General features: G+C 46.0%; 1 protein-coding gene across 2 annotated transcripts in view; it reads left to right on the forward strand.

Moving 5' to 3' along the window:
* LOC138282394 (cadherin-7-like) overlaps positions 1-23,289 on the forward strand; it is a 1,442,915-nt gene that overhangs the window by 712,814 nt on the left and 706,812 nt on the right. For both annotated transcript variants that reach the window (XM_069219909.1, XM_069219908.1), the window contains exon 6: positions 2,790-2,977. In XM_069219909.1, coding sequence (XP_069076010.1) covers positions 2,790-2,977 — 188 coding nt within the window. The remainder of the gene's footprint in view (positions 1-2,789; positions 2,978-23,289) is intronic.

Below are 23,289 nucleotides of genomic sequence, written 5' to 3' on the forward strand. Positions count from 1 at the left end.
CTGTATCCAAGAGCACATATGCTTCCAACAGATTACTTTCTCTCGGTATAACCTTCTTGACACAAACCAAGTCATGAACACCCATATAACTATATTTTTCACTTCCTTAGCATACACTTTCACTTCTTGTAGAAGATACTGAGGATATGACATTATTAACATTGAATGTCCTTACGTCTAGTGACTTGTTGCTCGAGCTTGATTCAATATATGAATGACTAAAAAGCTACTTCATACTTAATAGGGTTAAACATTTAATTACCAATCTAAAAACGTGTTTGGTTGTGCTACACAAGAATAAAAAGATTGCCACCTATTTCTGCTGAACTAGATGAGTTGTTGCATGCTTTGTACCACTAGCTCTTCTGTTCTTCCTTAAATGTCCCAATGTTCTTGCTTATTCATTTCTCTCATACCCTTTCTCTTGGAATATCCTTAGACTTACTTGCTATTCAGCTTTCCAAATCTAGATTGTTTTTTTATGACTTCCTTGTGCCTTTTTATATTTTTACTCATCATTCCTCATGACAAATCACCGGAATGACCTGCCACTTTGCATTTGCTGCACCACTGTTTCATCTTCTTCTAAAAGTCATCTCTTTCCTTAAACTGATTGCAATCAATGCATGTTGTGATTTATATTATATGACTCAGTGTTTCCCTTTTTTTCCTACTAGTGCTTTGAGGAAAGTGCTATATACACTAAACTAATATTGAATCAAACCTGGCAACAGCTGATGCAATGTTTTGAGCAAGCTTCTTTGGATGATAACTTTTTTAATGATGAGTTTTGTAGAATAATTTGCTATCACTCTCCATGTTGTTCAACCAGTCATTAACAGCACATGAACTGAATAACCTCCACTTTTTATCTTGAAGGAAAGTAAAGTGTCTTAAGAATAATACAGCTCCATTGAGTATTTGCTTTCAAAACATGGTCTTCCAATTTTAACCCATAAAAAAAAAAAAATAGAGGGCAATGTAAAGATGTAGGGACCTGATTTTAAGTAAGTAGATCACTCCAGTGCTCTGACAGACATTCCGCCCCTCAAATCTAAACTCTCTTAACTATGCTAGGAACCACTGTCACAGTGGTTTCTGTCAATGATGGACGGCTCATAACAGCTCTGTCAAAAAGGGTGTCTTGCTGTTAAGCTTTTACACAGCTTTCATGATTTAAAAAAGCAGGAGTTTGTTTTTGAAAAAAAAAAAAAAAAAATGCCCCCACACCATAGACGTATTGTCCCTCGCCATCAAATTTAAATTGGTGGTGACAGTGAAAAAGCCACACCATTGCCAACTCTTAATTGGGCAGGTGATCAGATGACCAACCTCCAACAGCCCATACCCTGTCAGGCTTTTGCAGTAGTATGTGAGCGTCAGGGCAGGAGTAAGCTTCATCTTTTACATACTTAAGTTCTGTCCACCTGTAAAGCGAGTGGACTGATCATGAGTTTGGAAGACAGGGTACTCCATCACCCTTGCAACGGAGTAGCTGCTCACCAAACTGTAAATCAACATCTTAAGAGATCCATGAAGAAATAATAAGGGAATCTAAAGATTTAGGTTCCAATTATGTGTTTGGTGGAGCAATATCTCTGGCTTGTTATTGGGAATATATTTTGCCCGATAACAAATGACCTGGCATTCCTGCACTGTGATGTTCCAGGTGTGGGAACACTTGGCCTAATTTAACTGATTTTGAAATCTGGCCAGTAAAATCACATGTTGACTGGGCAGGGGCTGTATCAGAAACATAGCCTGGTCCCAGATGACCCCCTGCTATAACACAGGATACCATGTAATGCTCTCTCCTGCCAGCCGATGGTGCCTGATGCGTTTCCCAACCCATCAGTCACCTTTCTCCTGATACCCTAACCAACCGATCCCCAACACCACCATGCAAAAGCCCCCATTCCCATTTAGAGGGTAGTGAAAGTGTCCCCTAACTGGACACTCACATAAGGAAGATTAAATGATTAGGCAATTTTGGAATTACGTTATTGTGCATTTACTAGACAATAGCATGGAATAACTAGCTTTAGGTGCAGGGATAAAGGCGTAAATGTTAACTTTGGTGAATCACTGTCCCCACAAATAAATCCATCTCACTTGTCATTGGGCCCTCAAATCATTGAAGAAGGAATGCTTGGGACGTTTAAATACATAAATCATTCAAGAAACAAGATCCATGGCATTGTTTAGATGTACGTTTTCAGGAAAATCCAAGGGAATCTAAACACTCAAACTCTCAAGACTTTTTAATGTTTTCTCGTCTATTGCAAAGGGGTATGCACCGGGAAAATACAAAAATACATATTGCACTTGACAGACACTATTTTTCATGCGCGCATGTCAAACATTCTTACAGTATAACTAAATTCGCTGCAAAATCAACCTTAGTAAATCTGTCTCAAGATATTATGTGGTGCAAATGTTTAATAAATGATGTATAAAGTATAGGAAGGAAAACTATAAACTGGCAGAGAAAAATGTTGGGATACATCTCCCCTGTCGAGGATAACATTAAGACACTGTGCCAATTTCCAAGAAGTCATAAAACAGCTATTTTACTATCATATGAGATTTAAGATTAAAAGGATTCTCCTTTTTTAAAGTATCCAGTTTCATAGTCAAAAGATAAAACAAGACTAAACAGATGAAAAACGTATAATGAAAACAATGGATTAATTATTTTTTGTAATAGTTGTTCTATCATTTTCAGGAATACAAGCAGAATGTAATATTTAATTTGTTAAATATTCAATCTATTTATCTCACCCCTCTAGAGCTCTATCACCTCTCAGTCCTCGAATCTGCACCCTTCGGGTCATACGTTGGTAGAATTATGGCAGATGACAGTGATATTGGAGAGAATGCAGAAATGAACTATACATTTGAAGAAGGAGATGGTTTGAATTTTTTTGACATTGTTACTGACAACAGCACCCAAGAAGGGATCATTACGGTAAAAAAGGTGAGTAGTAAAGAAGTAACCTTAAGAACTTACTCAATTGCAATAATATTCCATCTGTAATTTTTAAATGTAAAATGACCTGAACTCATACATTCTAAACTTGAGTTAGGTAAGAATATTAGGCTTATTCTACTGCAGAACATAGTCTTCAGAGGTGTGACGTCAACACAAGTGGCACAAAGTAAACCTCCCCACTATTATCAAGTGATACAGCAAATCTAGGATGAATTGCAGGAAATGTCAAGGTCACTTTTGCAAGGAGCATCAGTTAATGCTCATCTTGAAGTCACTTGTTATATCCTAGTTCCGGGTGGGAGCGCGAGAAGGTGAGTGTTAGAATGTCTGGTTGTGTGTGCGCGAGGAGACGAATGGAGAATGGTGAGCGAGGTTAGAATGTGAGGTGCGTAGATGAAAAAGGACGGTTGCAGAGAGAGGCGGAGATCGGGATGTTTTCTCTACGGAAGAACTGGATTTATGAATAAACGAAGCGAGTCATCTTTGAAGTTGTGTCCTGGTTTTCACATGCCTCATTCTTGCACTGGCGACAAGAGGCTTTTCCCACGCCAGCTTCGAAAAGCATCCTGACTTGAGAAGACATATACGGAAGGAAAAGGAGAGGTCAATGAACTTGCGTGAACTGTAACCGTAAGCTGCCTACAAGGCCTTCATGGTTTTCTTTGTTTTCAAACGTGCTTCGTTCGTCTTTCATACTTTTGATTTGAGCGCAGATTGCGCTCTCGAGCTCACTGTTACCAAGTCAACCGAAGTGCTTGCTGATGTCAGGGCGATTCTCATGCAGATGCCAGCGCATATCTAGCCCATTTTTAAAGCAACTTACATGCTTTTAAAACTCAAATCCTTCAGCGTTTCCCATTTCCAGGATAATTCTCTTTCTTATCGTTGAAAGTCATATGAAGTGCTAATTTCGGAGTTCATTGCCATCACGCAGTTTTTTTTTGCCGTTCCTTCTTGCGTGCCGTCTCTCCTGCGACTGCCTCGCAAGGTTGTCAGAAACAAACCTTTTCGTCTAGTTTTACACTAGCTAATTATATATATATATATATATATAAAAAAAAATTCTCCATACACAATGCAGAATGTTGCTGCTCCACCTTTTTTTCTCTCCACTCCTGGAGATCCTCCAATCAAGTGGAGCAAATGGAAGAAGGTATTTGAAAGATATTCTAGAGTTTGTGGTACATTACTTAGTACTGAAAGGAGGACTGCTTTGTTACTTCACTGCCTAGGTACGGAAGGTGAAGAGATTTTCGACCATCTTCCAGATATTCCTGACACTGATTCTATTGCCTTAAATGAATATGAAATTTGTATTAAAAAAATAGACTTACATTATCTACCGAAAATCAGCACAATTTTGGAGAGGTACTATTTCGGTAGGAGACTACAAGTTGAAGGAGAAACAGTTGAGAATTACTTAACAGACCTGAGACGTTTGGCCTCCTCATGCAAGTTTGGCTCTACTTTGGATGAACGAATTCGTGATCAATTCATGCTAGGATGCAAAATGGATAAAGTACGTGACGAACTATGGTTGTTAGATGATCCACATCTAGATGAGGTCATCCTACATGCAAAGAGAATTGAACACTCGGTAAACTGTGTTGATGTCATGAAGAAACAAGAGTACAAGGAAGTGGCTGTAGTGCGGAAAGACAGTAGACCCAATAACTCCTTTCAAGGGTCTCCTAACAATAAAAGATGTTTTAGATGTGGCAAAGAAGGACATTTTGCCAATGATAAATCATGTCCGGCTGCTAAAGCTTACTGCTTGTACTGCAAGAAGAAGGGTCATTTTTTTGCGGTATGCAACCAAAGGAAGTTTAAGAAGTCTGTCACCTCCATTGATATTGACCTTGATGAAACTCAGAGGGTTGATGACTTCCAGTGTGGTCAGATTGTTTTACAGATTTCTGACTGCAGAGGTAATGGTCCAGTAGATTACGTAATAGTGGAAGGGGCAAGAACCTTAATGCTTTTTTGACTCTGGCGCCAAAATAACGATAATATCTAATCAATTGTATCAGGAACATCTAGAAGGGAAAGTTCAACTTTTCGAACCTGACATCAGACCATGCGCTTATGGTGGAGAACCCATAAAACTACATGGTTACTTCGTAGGTTTACTGGAATATGCTCAACGATTTGCTACGGGGAAGGTGTATGTTTCAAAAAAAGGGGATAGCATAATTAGCTGGTGGCATCAAAAAGATTTGGGAGTGATGCTTGACCCCAACAGTTCTCCTTCTATTGTGCTTAAGGAACTGCCGGGTGTGAGAGAAGTAAATAACACTGAAGTCGTTCCAGATTTCATTTCCACTCTTCGTCAAGACTTCAGAAACCTATTTAGTGATAAGATAGGTTGCATGCGAGGTTATTCACACAAAATCAAATTGTTTCCTGGTTCTGTTCCTTTTTGCAGCAAAGTACGGAGTGTACCTTTTTCCATAAGGGATGATCTTCAAACTGAGTTAATGAAACTAAAGGATCAAGGAATAATCGAAGAAGTGGAGGGCACAGAATGGTTGGCCCCCATTGTTATTGCAAGGAAAGCTAATGGCCAGATCAGACTTTGTGTGGATCTCCGCAAGCTTAACAAGTGTGTTGTTGTGGATAGGTATCCGCTTCCTAACATTACGGAATTGCTGTCTACAGTCTCAGGAGCTAAGTTTTTTTTCTACAATAGATCTCACGTCGGCTTATCATCAAGTCGAACTAGATGAATCATGTAGAAACTACACAGCTTTCATTACTCCATATGGCACCTTCAGATTTGTACGATTACCTTTTGGTCTGATCTCTGCTGCTTCTGTTTTTCAAAGGTTGATGGAACGTGTGTTGAAAGGTTTGTGTGGAGTATGTATATATCAAGATGACATACTTGTTTATGGTAAGGACTTCAAAGAACATATGACAAGACTCAGAGAGGTACTTAAGAAGTTAACTGAAAGTGGTCTAACTATAAAGGCTGAGAAGTGCAAGTTTGGAGTGGAGGCCCTTGATTATCTAGGGCACACTATTTCTGGTGGGGGTGTTTTACCCAAGAAAGAACTGGTTGACTCTATTCGGTGTTTGTCTTCCCCCACTTCGAAGGAGGAACTAGTGCGATTCCTGGGTATGGCTGAATTTTAGGGTAAATTTGTCAGGAATTTTGCCAGTTAATGTTTTAACATGAGAAGTTTGCTAAAAAAGGGTACTGATTTCAAGTGGGATGATGAGTGTGAGAGGGAATTTAGCAGTATCAAGGAGTCTCTGGTGATAGCGCCTGCACTCAAGAATTTTAATCCTAATATGCGTTCTATTTTGACGACCGATGCCAGTAACAAAGGGTTGGGAGCAGTTTTACAACAAGGTGGTTTAAATCCTGAAAATACCATTGTCTTAATTTCTAGGAGTCTTAGAGGTGCTGAGAGCAAATATTCTGTGATCGAGAGGGAAGCACTGGCGTTTTTTTGGGCAATTAAGAAGTTAAAAAAGTTTTTGTGGGGAGGTTCTTTTGTCGTGCGGACTGATCACAAACCTTTATGTCAAGTTTTCTACTCTAAGGGAATTGATTCTGTCTCTAGTAGGATCACTAAGTGGATTGTTGGATTACAGGAATACGATTTTATTGTAGAATATGTTCCTGGTTCTCATAACTTGTTGGCTGATGTTTTATCTAGATTAGTTTCTACAGAAAGTAGGAACTATGAGAGTGAAGGTCTGGAGGGTGATGATACAGAATCTTTTGATCAAGTGTGTGAAGTCAGTTTTGAAATAATCCCTGAGGTCAAATGGCATGAAGAAACCTTAAGAGATGTGGTGCTACAGGAAGTCATCAAGTTGATACAAGATGATTGGAGGATTAAAAATAAAAGTTGTGGGGGAAGTGCTGAATTTTGGAATGTGAGAAATGAATTGGTTTGTGTTGATGGGCTGTTATTGAGAGGTACGAGGTTGATTCCTCCTAGAAGTGTGAGGAGTCAATTAGTAAATCAGGCTCACGATAGTCACATGGGCATATCTAAAACCAAAGAGAGGTTGCGTTCCTCCTATTGGTGGCCAGGAATGGACATGCAAGCTGAAAGGGTTGTTAGAGATTGTCTACAGTGTGCGGTGAGTGAAAAAGCTTTGAAACCTCGTGTTTAACCCATGATCACTAAGGAAACTCCAAAAGGGCCGTGGCATGATATTGCACTTGATATCTTAGGACCCATTCATAGTGGTGGTATGACTGAATACGTGATTGTGGTTATTGATATGTTTTCAAGGTGGCCTGAGGTAAATTTTACTGGGAGTATCGAAACTAACAAGGTGATTAAATTGATCAAGAAGTTAATGATTCAAGAAAGCTTACCCACTACCATTCTCACAGATAATGGAGTGCAGTTAGTTTCAGGAGAAATGAATGAGTTTTCTCATGGGTGTGGTGTCAAACACAAACTCTGTTCGTTGTATCATCCCGAGGGTAATGGTATGGTGGAACGTTTCAATCGGGTCCTCAAAGAAACTATCTCAATTGCAAAAGATAACCAATTGAATTGGAAGGAAGAAGTGCTAAAAAAGGTTTATCTCTATAGACATACCCCTCACACGTCTACAGGGGAAACACCTTTTACTCTATTTCGAGGTAGGCGTGGAAATTCTGAATTGGAACCTTCTTGGGTTAATAATTTACTTGATGGCAGGGGTAGGATGATGGTGAATGATGAGTGGAGGTCCAGGGAGTGTGCAAAGAAGGTGAAGAGTAAAATTAATTTTGATAAAACTCATGCTGTGAAGAAAACGGAAGTTCATGTTGGTGATTATGTTCTTATCAAAAATCCTCTGATGAAAAAAAAACTCTCTGGTCCCATGAAGGTTGTGAAGTTGTTTACTAATGCTGTGAAAACAGATGATAATAGAGTTTGGAATTTGAATAGAATTGTTAGATTTAAAGGAAATCTCAATTCATTGTGTAGGAATGTGTCTCATAAGAAGGCCATTGGAGTCTCCACACAGAACTCAGACTCTAGTGGTCGGAAGGATACATGGAACTCAGACTCAAGTAGTCGGAAGGATATCGCTGAAGAGTTGCCGTGCAGTTCACATGTGAGGAGATCGAACAGATCTGTCAAACCTCCGTCATATCTCAAAGACTATAACTTGTTGTGAAGTATCTATTTTACAAAATGCCGTAGTTAGTTGTAATTAGTTTGCATGTTAAGAAAAAAAAAAAATGTTTATGTTCTGTTACTGTTGTTTTGGTTAAAGAAGGGAGAAGTGTTATATCCTAGTTCCGGGTGGGAGTGCGAGAAGGTGAGTGTTAGAATGTCTGGTTGTGTGTGCGCGAGGAGACGAATGGAGAATGGTGAGCGAGGTTAGAATGTGAGGTGGGTAGATGAAAAAGGACGGTTGCGGAGAGAGGCGGAGGTCGGGATGTTTTCTCTACGGAAGAACTGGATTTATGAATAAACGAAGCGAGTCATCTTTGAAGTTGTGTCCTGGTTTTCACATGCCTCGTTCTTACATCACTGTTGCTGGCTTTACTCAATTTGCTATTGTAATCTTAATTATTTTTATTCAAATGCAATGAACTAGTACATAGTGCAAAGTACTCCAGGACTCTTGCAAATTACACATGATACTATTAATAAATGTGAATGGATATATTCAGGAATGAAACTTGTTATGTGATTAGTTTTGAGTGTTCACTTCGAATAACCTAATCCAACATTCTTTATCAATATGTGTTTATGTATGTTATATTTATATAGCATAAACATAGCTGAAAAAGAGGGAGTGTTTTTCATAGTCAAAGGCAAATTCAGCCTGTGATTGGAGGCTGTAACTGGTTTGTAAGAGTGAACGTGGACTGTCACTGCATCATGACATTTAGAGCCTCAATTATGAGGCCCGTGACACAGGGCAGTGCAGAAAGTGCCTTTCTTCGCCACTCTGCACCACCGGGAGAGGGCAGAAATGCACAGTACCTACAAGATATGTAGCATTTCTGTCCTCCCCCATGCTGGTGCACAAACTGCTGCCTAGCGCCAATGCAGGCACCCTTGCAACATGATGCAGGGATGCCTGTGTTGCAAGGGTGATTGTTTTAGAGCAGGAAGGGACACCTTCCTGCACAAAAAGAATCACAAGAGGTGTGTTGCTCTTTCTATGTGTGCTGCAGAATGCAGCACCAATAGAAAGAGGGAAAAACAGGAAGAAATAAAGATATTTCTCCCCATTGTGTCACTCTTACACAACCCCTGAGGTGGAGTAGGAATTTGATGCTTTCCCAAACTTGTAAATCTGGGTATGTGTCAGATTCCTCCTGGTTCAGTGGGTGTTGCGTGGAAACAACCCAAGCAAACACCCACTGATTGGCTTTTTCATGCAGTGTTATGCGTGAAAGGGTTCCATATTTACAAGGCCATGAAAAACCATGCAAGGTGGCTTTGACTTTGTAAATAAGGGCTGACATTCTGTGCCAATGGAGCATAAAACAAGGACGCTCCAATAGTAAAGTTTTCCGCTAGGGCCTTGTAAATGAGGCCTTTATTTCTTTATAGAGGGGTGTCTCCTGCTCTGTCCTGTTGTTTCAAATGCTTAGCACGTGGATGGAGAAAACCTGTTGCCTCGTTTTTAGGGACGAGCACCAAAAGCGCTCTGTCCCTTGTGTAGTCTCTCTGTGGGCTTTTAACCATGCCCAGGTCATACCCATTAGTTTGGTTGATTTGTGGGCTTGCCTTTTAAAATTCACTTATTTCATTAGTGAAAGGCATGCATACGTCATGCTTTTTCCGGTTTTTAGCCGTCCTCAAGAGCACTGGTAAACTACTGAAAACATACGAGGCTCCGTGTTTTCTGCATGGCTTCTGAACTACTTTTTTTTTATTTCCTACACAGTGCAATATTGCTGCGCAGTAGTCGAACACTTTTGCATGACATCGACCCTGTTATGTGGATAATTGCATAACTGCCGATAGGTTTGACTGCAAGCAACCCTCTGTTTCCTTTTGGGTGGTCCTTCACGTTCATGCCGTGGCGCTTTAAATGGTCTTGCTTATGTAAAACTGTATTACTTTTCATTTTTTCCTTTGTGGTTGGGAAACACACCTTCTGTTTGCAGTTTCGGTAGAGCAGTCTCCATCTGTAATGTTGCAAGCTTCTATGCTGTAGGTTGATACACAGCAGTTACATTCATGGTGATTTTGGCCAGGATGTGATCTTTAGGTCACTGACTGCTTGCAGACGCCATAGACTTAGCGCTTATGTAGTAGCTTTTTTCTTTAAACCTATTTTTTCTCTGTCTCAAGTGCAACCCCGTTCCTCACCCCACCCAACGCACGGGCGTCTCCCTTCAGAGCACAGACGCTTGGGTGGCAATGTAATTATACGGGGTGCAGAATGAGGAAAAGTGGCGCTCAGGATGTCAAAATTACCCAATGTATTGTAACAGGGAAACCCCACAAGGGAAACACCCTACCCTTAGAGGTATACACAACCTCAACACTAAGACAATACACAATGAGGGTCCCCTCTTGTGAAATTATGCAAATTCATTAAAGAAACAAATCACATAGAACGAAATTTTGTAATGTAGTCCATGTTACACCAAACAAGTTCTAAAGTCCACCGATGAATCCAAAGTTTTATTTAAGATTGTATTTCCAGCCAACACGTGTTTCGTCTTGGGACGAAACACGTGTTGGCTGGAAATACAATCTTCTGTGGACGTTTTGAATATTCTCAATAAAACTTTGGATTCATCGGTGGACTTTAGAACTTGTTTGGTGTAACATGGACTACATTACAAAATTTCGTTCTATGTGATTTGTTTCTTTAATGAATTTGCATAATTTCACAAGAGGGGACCCTCATTGTGTATTGGCTTGGGTGGCAATGGCCTGTGTTTGTTTTACTTTTCAGGTCCAGTCTGCTTCAGTGTTACTGTTTGGCTCCTGGGCCTGTTATCTTTCTGGCCATACGTTCTACACACGGTGGGTCTTGTTTGCAGGACATACTGCTGCTTATTGCACCCCTCAGCTAATGGAAAATTAGATGTACACATAAACAGGCCCAAACCAGTAGCACTCTAGGTGTTGGGGAGTGGATGGAAGGACACTTAGCACCCGAAAAATATGTTAATCTATAATCTTCAAGGAAATTTAGGGGAACTTCGAAATGTCTTCCTTGTTACATTTGTAGACCTTTGTCCTGATAGGGGCGAAGATTGGTGGATATAAAAAGCTTAGACAGTGCACATCTGGTTCCCGGGCCATTTGGAATTAAAACTGAATCACCCAGAGCTGTTACTGTGACTTTCCTTAACAGGTGCTGCAGGGTATCAAAAACATGAGGCAGAAACGTTGAAGGGGTAAGAGTCCCTAAAAAAAAAGAGGAACTATACACTTGCATATAAGTGTACTAGTCTGTTATGTTTTTTTTAAATGTATGGTTATTACAGATATCCCTCTGGGGAAATATGATTTCGTTGTTGTTGGTTTAGGCATATGACTGCCCCCTCCCCCTTCAAAAGTTGCACCTGTAGATTGTCCTGTAAAGCTGGTGATCTGCTTGGTTAGGTAGAGTCATGGATCATGCAGATTTGCACACTTTACCTTTCCTATTCTAATGCACAGCATGTTTCCTTGTGAATAAAGACTATCTTCCCCTATAAACCCTGCCTCGACCTCCTCAATGTTTTGTAGGTGTAAGTTTGGAAGATCATTAAGTTCGGGGAAGTTACTTTAAATGATAGGGTACATCCAGCATGCCAAATTTGCTTACACTTGCATTCCTTAACTTGATGAGGCAGATCAATTTTGCATCCCCGTTTTGAAATGTGAGTTAATATATCTATGTAGCACATATTGAGCTGCCTTATGTACCATCTATGCCTAGAAAACCCACATTTAAGAAGAGTAACACCCCCTAACCCTACTCATCCTCCACCCCCCATTCCCTCTCTGCCTATCCAGATTCATTAATGTGTTTTTTGCTGTTGTCAATACAAGGACAAACCTCAGATTGAGCGAATCCTAATGTCTTCTGGTTCATATGCTAAAGTGTGTCTTAGACCCAGAATACTAATTACCGGCAGTTGGTGTAGCCAGTATCAGTGGTCATGGCTAGGTGCTGTATGGTCAGTCTGAACGTGTCATGTGGGATTACAGAGATTCCATGTTTATAGTAAAGGTTCAAAACACTCCACCCACCTCCCCAAAACCAAATCCATTCACCTGTATGGCATTTTCTACCACTTCTTGTCCTCTAATCTTAGAGTTGGCATCTATGAAAACACTATAGTGCTGACCACCATTTCAGTGCCACAACTTTCTGCTTGAATGGTGAAGCACAAAGTCAGCTCTGAACGAAGGATTATTTCCGGTGGTATTTAACCATACACTGGGATGTGAGTGGGGGAAATCATGTAGAAGGTGTGGTAAGTGAGTGTACCACAGAAGTGCGTTTGTATATGAGGAAATGCTAATAAAATATAAAGCTGGAGACCGTCTGTTACTCTATGAACTGAATGTAAGTGAGGAGAGTGAAGGACAGTCTCTGTGACTGTGGTTGGGAGTATTAGGCACAGTGTGTTGAGCATGTTACTGCTCAAATTGGGAATTTTGTCTGTAGCGAGTTAAAGAGCTATATTTGTACATCATTGGGGAAGGTGTACAGAGCGTGGCTTGTGTTACCTCCAGAGGGTGGGCAGCACTTAATTTGTATAATAGAGGTCTGGGGGTGCATGGGATTAGAGAGGAGGGAAAGCAGGAATACCTTGCTGCTGAGTTGGCCATCTTAACTCAAGGTTTTACTCTTCATTCTGTGTAGGTTTGGCATTGGTCTCACCTGCAAAGGACAATGAATGAGTTAAGTCAGGTGTCTCACACTTGTGGTAAGGGTGCACTGATTTCCAATCCCCGGGCTGCTTGCTGTTCCGGTTTTGGACATATTTGGCAGTGATTACAGTAAATGCCTCCAGCTGTAGTATTTCAGTCACTTAAGCTCTGAGTTCATGAATGGTGAGATTTCTTACATCCTTTACCTCTTACGCTCTGCTGAACTAAGGGGAGATATAATCAGTAATTCTATCCCATTGATGATCACTTGATCCATACATGCGTGTTCAGGTCCAGCAGTTGCACAGCTTGACCTTTTTTGGCTGAGCTTGCTTTGAGTGTAAAGATCTGCCAGAAGTATGTTCTTGTGAGTAGTAATGCAACTTTGCAGGTTCTTTCGTCATTGTTTGAATCTTCTCGATGTGACGATATTCACTAGTATAACAGATAATAAGAGAATACGTGTGTTACTATCAACCTGCTCTCCCTAGAGGAGTCGTCATCATGTGGCTTACAGGAAGGAGCTTGGACAGGAGGAGTAAGTTTCTAGTAGTCCAGTTGTTTTTCTTCTTCATGGATGGTTCCTGGGATGGAGTTAAACATTTATGCTTTTCATGTAGACCATCTAAGGCACCAACGCTCAGCTGATTGAATTTAGAACCCATCAGAAAGTTGCCTTACAATGTGTTCCACGTTTGCTTTACCAAACACCTTTTGTTCAAGTAGGGTGCCATTGTGGGCCTCTGGATGTCACGGCGTGTGGTAAGACATGTTTTTCAATTGTATGCTTGCTTCATCAGTTTAAAAACTAGAGTCTACAACTTCAAGGCATATTCTTGTGGTTCTTGTATGAAACTCATGCTGATAAGCAGGTGATGGTGCAGGTGTAGCTTCGGACATCTTAAGGAGTAGCATCAAAGAATGTGCTTCAGGGTGTAGGAATGCTCCCCATGAAGGTGGACTTTGGGAAGGTGGACTGAAAACAGGCATTAAAGATAGTCACTGAAAGACTCTCCCCTGTGAGAAACAAGTTAAAGCAGGGCACCCAATGGAAGAATGAGCTAGGTGCAGGAACTCGGTGGTGGGTGAAAGGTTATTGCTTTGAGGAATGCTTGATAAGGAGCAGTGTGTACCGAAGATTTTATAGAGACACTGCCAAGGAGAGCAGGTGGGTTCGCTTGGAATGTGGGTGTGAGCTTTCCAGGAATAATGAGTCTGGTGGAGGTGAAGACTACCTAAGACCTTTTTTGAAAGCACGTTTATTCAGTACACTGCGTTATTCGGGGTTTGGTGTATTTATGTTTAATAGCTTTATATTGAATATTGATGTATTTCTATTTAGTAGTTGGGGGCGCCTTGCCTGATTACTGAGTGTAAGCAGTGGCGTTTATATAGCATGTTCATAGTCATTTTCAGTCCTTTTTGTTTACAGAAACTGAGCTGAAATTAGTATACATTACAATCCATTAGTATGCTGCGACCTACAGCGAGCTTGCTAAAACATAGGGGGTCATTACAACATTGACGGTATAAGGCGCTTACCGTCGTGCAGAAGACCGCCAATACACCGCCGCAGCAGACCGCCACAGCTATTATGACACACATCACAGAATCCGCCGAAATTCAGACACCCACACAACACTGCCACACCAAAGGTCAGTGATAAACTGGCGGAAACAAATCCTCCACCTCCACGCCAACAGAAACACGCCCATGCTATTACGACCCACGAATCCACACAGTGGTCTTTCAACCGCGGTATTCCATTGGCGGTACACACCGCCGCGCTCAAAATACACACACATCTCCAAAACACCGCCACATTGGACAATTACAAATACACACACCTGAGACACATACACACACCACTCCCACACACCCAACACAATATAAAATACACACCCACATCACCCACAAAACCCTACAACCAGAAATTCTGAGAGAAGGCCAGAGAGAGAGCACAGCTATTGACAACCCCATCACACAGAGGCACACAACACCATCACCCACACAACATCCACGCACAAAACACCACATACCACTACACTCACCACACTCATCAACACATACACCACCCCACACATCACACACACCACCCCATGTCACGCCAAAGACACCCCCGCTTCTCCGAGGAGGAGCTCAGGGTCATGGTGGAGGAAATCGTACGGGTAGAGTCACAGCTATTTGGCTCACAGGTACAGCACACATCAATAGCTAGGAAGATGGAGCTATGGCGCAGAATAGTGGACAGGGTCAACGCCGTGGGACAGCACCCAAGAAATAGGGAGGACATCAGGAAGAGGTGGAACGACCTATGGGGGAAGGTGCGTTCCACGGTCTCCAGGCACAACATCGCGGTACAGCGGACTGGCGGCGGACCCCACCTCCTCCCCCACAACTAACAACATGGGAGGAGCAAGTCTTGACCATCTTGCATCCAGAGGGCCTCAGAGGAGTCGGTGGAGGATGGGACACTGGTAAGTCAAATCTTAACTATCACATCCCCTACCCTACCTGCATGCTATCACACACCCCCACCCTCACACCCTCCCCTATCACCCCAAATCCTCACTAATCTACCCATGACACCAACCACCCATCCCAACACCAAGCCCTGCATGACACAACTAAGCATGGACACCCCTCACTAAAGCATGCCCACTGCGCATACCCAGAACACCCCCCCAACCATCACCACACAAGCCCCCACACAGGAATGCCTGCACTGGGGATCACGCACACCCAACCATTTCACACCATGAAACACACACATGCAATAATCATGTTCTTATACCCCTGCAGGAACCCGAAGGAACGTCACCACACCAGAGGGTCCATACAACACCACTCCACCCCCATTAGAGGCCCATACTGACAACAGCAGCTCTGCCCCACTGGATCCTGATGACCAGCCCGGACCATCGTGGGCCTCAGGACAGTCGGTTCCCCTTGCCCAGCCACAGCCCAACACCAAGCTTACACCCTCTGGTAACACCAGCACAGCACCCACCCAGCGGTCCCAAACCTCCCTACCCAGGACAGGTCAATCAGCAGTGTGTCCACCACTAAAGGGCACCCAGGCTAACCCACCACCCCAACAACAACAGGGACCTGGGGGCATTGGTAGTGGGCACACGGTCCAGGGGACGGAGGCACACGAACACCGGGGAACTGGGAGGGCTGCTGTGCGACAGAGGGAGGACAGGCCAAGGGAACCAACTCTCCACGAGGCCCTCTCTTCCATCATGGGAGCATACCACCACTCCCAGGAGACAATGGCGGAGGTCCTGGACAAGTTGCAGGAGACCCTGCGTCTGCAGGAGGAGCAGTATTTGGGGTTCAGGGAGGAGCTCAGGACCATCGGCTCCGCCCTGGGCACCATCGTAGGGGTGCTGACGGACATTCAAAAGACCTTGAGGGACACCATGGCACTCCAAGGGGCCCCTGACACTAGCCAGGACGACAAACTGCCCACCACCTCCGCCGGCGCTAGTGGACAGGACGCCCCGCCACAGGACCACCACACCAGCACCCCACCCCCCTGCAGACGGACAACCACCACGCAAGCGGGCCCTGAGATCCAGGAACAGGACAGAGCAAGATGGCAAGACCCCCGCCAGGAAATGAGACCACCCTGTTTGTCCCCCCACTGTCCCACTTTGTCACCCTGTCCAGATTGGAACTGCCCCAGTTCCACTTCCAATGCCCAGATGGGCAGTGCACCTGTCGGACTAATAGACTGGACTCTGCCATGGACATTCCTCCACCATCACCCATCCCCATTTTACAACCCCCCTTCATTTTTTGAGCACTTAAATAAACACCCTTGAAACACAAAAAAATCTGGAGTCAGTCTATGATTTGGAACTTTGTATTATCAATTACAGTGTCATAATGGGTTACCCATTGTAAGGCTAACATACCAATGTCACACATCACAAGCCCTTCAAGGATGCAAGCAGTTGACACGTAGGTTACCACACTTGTGAAACTGAAATGGAAGGGTACAACTCATTTAACAAATAGTGAGTGAAATGTAGGTACAGGATAGAGGTAGACGTGTGAAAGTTAATGTAATGTTAAACCAGAAAATGTTCTCACCTGTGTGTCACTGGAAATATTGCTGTATGACTGACTCCCTGTTGTCGTTTTCTTCATCCTCAGCTTCATCCTCATCAATGTCCACAGGCTCCACAGCTGCCACAACACCGTCATCTGGATCATCCTCCTGCAGAAAAGGCACCTGGCGTCGCAATGCCAAATTATGGAGCATGGAGCAGGCGACGATGATGTCGCACGCCTTCTTCGGTGAGTAGAATAGGGATCCACCTGTCATATGGAGGCACCTGAACCTGGCCTTAAGAAGGCTGAAGGTGCGTTCGATTACCCTCCTAGTCCGCCCATGGGCATCATTGTACCGTTCCTCTGCACTGGTCCTGGGATTCCTCACTGGGGTCAATAGCCAGGAAAGGTTGGGGTAACCAGAGTCCCCCACTAGCCATACACGGTGCCTCTGGAGTTGACCCATCATATCAGGGATGCTGCTATTCCGCCGGATGTAGGCGTCATGCACAGAGCCAGGGAACATTGCATTTACTTGCGAGATGTACTGGTCTGCCAAACAGACCACCTGGACATTCATCGAATGATAACTCTTCCTGTTCCTGTACACCTGTTCACTCCTGCGGGGGGGACCAGAGCTACATGGGTCCCATCAATGGCACCTCTGACGTTGGGGATATGTCCAAGGGCATAGAAGTCACCTTTCACTGTAGGCAAATCCTCCACCTGAGGGAATATGATGTATCTCCTTACGTGTTTCAGCAGGGCAGACAACACTCTGGACAAGACGTTGGAAAACATAGACTGGGACATCCCTGATGCCATGGCCACTGTTGTCTGAAAAGACCCACTTGCAAGGAAATGGAGCACTGACAGCACCTGCACGTCAGGGGGGATTCCAGTCGGATGGCGGATTGGTGACATCAGGTCTGGCTCCAACTGGGTACATAGTTCCTGGATTGTGGCACGGTCAAACCTGTAGGTGACGATGACATGTCTTTCTTCCATTGTCAACAGGTCCACCAGCGGTCGGTACACAAGAGCATTCCGCCATCTTCTCATATGTCCCAGCTGACGGTGCCTAAGAAGGACAACAGCGAAGAACCAGTCACTATTCCTCCAGGTATGTACCCACAGTTACACACAAGACTACACCAGACAAAAAACCCTTCCTGTGTGTGTGTTGGGTATAGGCCTAGCTATGTGTGACGCAGTAGTAAATGAAGCCATGTGGGCCCCTGAAATGGCGGCTGCCTGACCTCTAAACTGGGACAATGGGATTGTGGGGTAACTGCGCTGGCATTGCACACCGTCGCGGTAGGCGGTCGTAGACCACGGCACAATGCTGCATTGGTTAACATTGGACCCTATGGGTCCCAGGAGCCAATGAACAGGTGCGCCGGCGGTGATGATGCGCACCACCGCGGACGTCACCGCCGCGGATGTCACCGCCATTTTCTATCTGTTCAATCACTAGATACCTGACCTTCGACAGGAGAGGACCTACACTGCTAGTGCTGCTGTGACCTCGGTCTGGAAGCGACGATGGCTGCTGCATCTGGGGAACGGGCCCCTGCCTTCACTGCACAGGAGTTGGAGAAACTTGTGGATGGAGTCCTCCCCCAGTACATGCTACTCTACGGTCCTCCAGACCAACAGGTTAGTACACAAGGAGCACGTTGTATGGGCTAGGCCTGGGTGGAGAGGACTGGGTGGAAGAGGGAAGGGGCCAGAGTTCATAGAACATTAATGAATGGGAATGAATGGGCCACATGGCCAGAGTAGGGAGGGGGCCACTCACATTGACGGTGCAGTTGGTAATGACTGTTCCTCTTCCCTTGTGCATGTCATGTAGGTCAGCGCCCACCAGAAGAGGGACATTTGTCGTGCCATCGCCAAGGAGTTCCGGACCCTGTGGGCCCACCAGAGACGGGGCACCCACTGCCGTAAGAGATGGGAGGACATTCGCTGCTGCAGCAAGAAGACGGCGGAGGCTCAGCTGGGGATGGCTTCCCAACGTGGGAGGGGTGCCCGTCGCACCATGACACCCCTGATGTTTCGGATCCTGGCGGTGGCCTACCCGGAGTTGGATGGGCGCTTGAGGACATCACAGCAGACACAAGGGGATGAGTACAATCTCATTCAGCGGACTTTGCGTGCAGTGGAGGGGTCTGGGTGGGGGAGGTGGGCTGTGGGTGTCCCTAGGCCAGGGCGAGTTAGGTAGGCAAGGCCCCTCCGTAATTTAGGCCATGAGGCACTCAACCCCACCTCAGCACAGTGCCAAGTTGAGGTATAGTTGCCCCTGTGGCATCCATGTGCGCAGATTTCCACCATTGCCATGTAGGCCCTGTCCCAGAAATTGCATGTGCAGAGGTCAGGAGCACGGCGTAAGGCAGGGGGCTGCTGCGTCTGTCTTGTCCGCCAACGGTAGCGGCATGCCATGCACTAAAACTCTCTTTGTTCTGTCTCCCCCCCTTTTCCTGCTCTCCCTGTCCTTTTGTACATCAGCATCATCAGGCAGAGGTACAGTGGCACCGGAGCACGAGGGAGCTGCATCCCACATGGCCATGGAGGGCCACACCACAGACTCTGAATGCACCAGTGGGACGGAGGGCGAGGGGAGCTTCACATCAGCCACTGGATCATCAACCAGCGACACAGACTCGTCAGCCGATGGGAGCTCCCCTGTGGTGGCGGCACCACCTGTGCGCCCCACTTCTACAGGTACAGCCGCCACCTCCCCTACCAGCACCGCCCTCCCAGCAGCCCCTCAGCGTTCGCCCCGTGCCCGCTCACCCAAGAGGGTGGGCATCACCTTCGCCCCAGGCACCTCAGGCCCTGCCCCTGTCACCTCTGCTGCCCTCAGTGAGGAGGCCATTGACCTCCTCAGGTCACTCACTGTTGGGCAGTCTACCATTGTGAATGCCATCCAGGGTGTAGAAAGGGAGTTGCAACACGGTAATGCATTCCTGGAGGGCATTCATTCTGGTCAGGCTGTCCTTCAGCGAATCCTGCAATCTCTGGCCTCAGCACTGATGGCAGCCATTGTCCCTGTGTCTAGCCTCCCCCTTCCAACTTCCTCCACCCAGACCCAATCTCCTGTACCCCAGCCCATCCCAAGCACACCTACAGACCAGCATGCACACAAGTCAACACACACAAGTAGCTCAAGCAAACATAGGCACCAAACACACCACAGGCACTCACGCAAGCCTCACCCACATACAGACACAGCAACATCCACTGTCTCCACTGTGTCCCCCTCCTCCTCTTCTACCTTCTCCCTCCCAGTCTCGTCTACACACACACCTGCATGCACCACATCTACAGGCACTAGGACTCGCACCAGGACACCCAGCACCACAAGCCGCTCACCTGCACTCACCACCTCTACTGCCATTTACACGTCCCCTGTGTCCTCTCCCAATGTGTCTGTGACGCCCCCTCCCAAAGTACACAAACGCCGGCAATCACTCACCCAACATCCATCCACCTCACGACAGCCTCCAGTACCTGCACCTGCACCCAAAACACCTAAAGTGACACCTCCTACAACCACCTCCTCTTCCTCCACTCCCAGACCCCCTCCAGCTACCCATCCCAGTGTCTGTCAGAAACTGTCCCTATGTCAAATTGACCTTTTTTCCCCCACCCCCCCTCCGATTCATCAGTCCTGTTGTAGCACCTCAGCCAGAAAGCCTCCAGTACCAGTGGTGCGTGTTCCTGGTTTTTGGAGTGCACCGGCCACCAGGGCAGGCAGTAGGACCTGCAGCCAAGGCACTGGCAGCCCACCCCCTGTAAAGGCTCTGAAATTGGAGAGTGAACAACGGGACCATCTTAAGACTCCTGGTGGGACAACAAGTGACATGGGATCGAAGGCGATTGGTGACTCAGCTGTAACTCCAAAAAAGGGGGTGAAGGTCCAGAGGAAGTCTGCCCAGCCTGTTGTGAGTGTCACGGCGGAGAAGTGTGCCATCATTTCCGGCGGCCCAGACACAACCGCCAGGACCGTCATCACTGGTCCAGAAACCACCGCCGGAGTCACAGCCCAGGAGGGCCCAAGTATCGTCACTGGTCCAGAGACCACCGCCGGAGTCACAGCCCAGGAGGGCACAAGTATCATCACTGGTCCAGAAACCACCGCCAGAGTCACAGCCCAGGAGGGCACAAGTATCGTCACTGGTCCAGAAACCACCGCAGGAGTCACAGCCCAGGAGGGCACAAGTATCGTCACTGGTCCAGGGACCACCGCCGGAGTCACAGCCCAGGAGGGCACAAGTATTGTCACTGGTCCAGAAACCACCGCCAGAGTCACAGCCCTGGAGGGCACAAGTATCGTCACTGGTCCAGAAACCACCGCCGGAGTCACATGCCCAATGTCCGTATCAGACCCGCCATGGCAAAGCACCGCTGAACAGTCCAGAACCGCCATGTCAAAGCACCGCTGAACAGGGCAAAGACCGCCATGGCAAAGCACCGCTGAACAGGGCAAACACCGCCATGGGAAAGCACCGCTGAACAGTCCAGAACCGCCATGTCAAAGCATTGCTGAACAGGGCAAAGACCGCCCTGGCAAAGCACCCCTGAACAGTCCATAGACCGCCATGGCAAAGCACCGCTGAACAGGCATGCACTGTGTAGGAATGAATGGACCGCCACATCAGGCATCCTTATCCCATGTGCAGCTGGGACAGTGACAGGACAGGTACTTTCACGGGGAGACTCATCCAGTCTGGGCACCAGTCCCCCTCCAGAACCAGTGGAGACCTGCATCTACTTGAGAGACTGTGGCTTTGCACTCCCCAGGATGGCACAGTGGGCAACCCACCCACTGTAGAGACTTGAGAGACTGTGGCTTTGCACTCCCCAGGATGGCACAGTGGGCAAACCACCCACTGTAGAGACTTGAGAGACTGTGGCTTTGCACTCCCCAGGATGGCACAGTGGGCAACCCACCCACTGTAGAGACTTGAGAGACTGTGGCTTTGCACTCCCCAGGATGGCACAGTGGGCAAACCACCCACTGTAGTGACTTGAGAGACTGTGACTTTGCTCCCCCAGAATACATCGATGGGCATGGAGCCCCGTTGTGGATCTGGCTTCGCATTCATCTGGCTGAGGTGCCCCCCATTCCCTTCCCCCTGAGGTGCCTGTAGTGTTTCTATCTAATGCCCCAGCAGTGTTCTCTCCGATTTTGGTCAGGTATCTATTGTGGGCCTCGCCCATGCATTTTTGGACTGTTGGTGCACGGACATTGTTGTGTACATATCTGCACTACTTCTCGGATTGTATGTGTAAATAACAGTGATTTTGAGATATATATCTGTATATTTTTGCATGACATGTATATTGGCACATTACAATGTTTGCCCGAATTTCGCATCGTCTTTGCATTCTTCTGGGGGGATTGTGGGTTGTTACTGTGATTTTTGTGACTGCATTGGTGTGTATGTTGTATAATGCGAGGGTGGGGGTGTTTGGTGGGTGTCCCCCTAACTTTTGCCTCCCCCTCCCCCGCGTCGTAGGTGCAGAACTCACCGGTATCTTCTGCGCCTACATAGCTGTTGGTCGTAAAGGAGCAGAAAAACAAGAGCAGGTAGGATTTGTAATTCCGGCTCCATGGTGTCCTCCTTCCACGTGGGATGTGCTAAGGTGAGCGTTTTCCCATTGCAGAAACTGTTTCCGCCGTGTTTTTATCCACGGTGAATCCGCCCCGGAAAAGGTGGCGGATTGGCGGGTTGTAATGGTGTGGGCGGTACATTGTCTCCTGCCTGTCTGTTGGCGGTAACCGCCGCGCTGCTTGTCTGTACCGCCGTGGCGGGCAGTGTGTTAAAGTGGCTGTCTTTGTTGGCGGTTTCCGCCAGGGTCATAATTCCCTTTTTTTGTCCGCCGGCCTGTTTGCGGTATAACCGCACCTTTAACACCGTCCGCCAGGGTTGTGATGACCACCATAATATTTAACCTATTGACAACAGATGTTCTTACCATCCCTTTCCTCCCCAAAGACCCTTATCCCTCGATACCATCCAAGGAAATCTTCAGATATTCTTGTTACAAGTGACACCTGTTAAGCCAATCTCTTTATTTGGTTCGAGCGCGCAAGCGCTCTGGCCTGTTGTAATCTCTGTGGGCTTTTAACCACGCCGACCGCACGCCCATCACTATCACTCATTCATGGACTTGCCTTTCAAAAATCCTTTATTGTCATTAGTAAAGGCTTTATGTTTGTCCCTCCTTAGGGCAGTTTTGTTACCGCCTTGACCATTGATCCTGTTACATGGATAATTGCACGTTTGCCGATATGTTTGACTGCGAGCAAACTTCTTTTTCCTTTTGTGTCTCTCCACGCTCATGGCAACTGTGGCGCTTTGAATCGGCTCACTTATGTCAACTGTTTTACTTTTCATTTTCAATTTATGTGTCAAGAAC

This window comes from Pleurodeles waltl, chromosome 2_2, assembly GCF_031143425.1.
Source record: "Pleurodeles waltl isolate 20211129_DDA chromosome 2_2, aPleWal1.hap1.20221129, whole genome shotgun sequence".
Lineage (NCBI taxonomy): Eukaryota > Metazoa > Chordata > Amphibia > Caudata > Salamandridae > Pleurodeles > Pleurodeles waltl.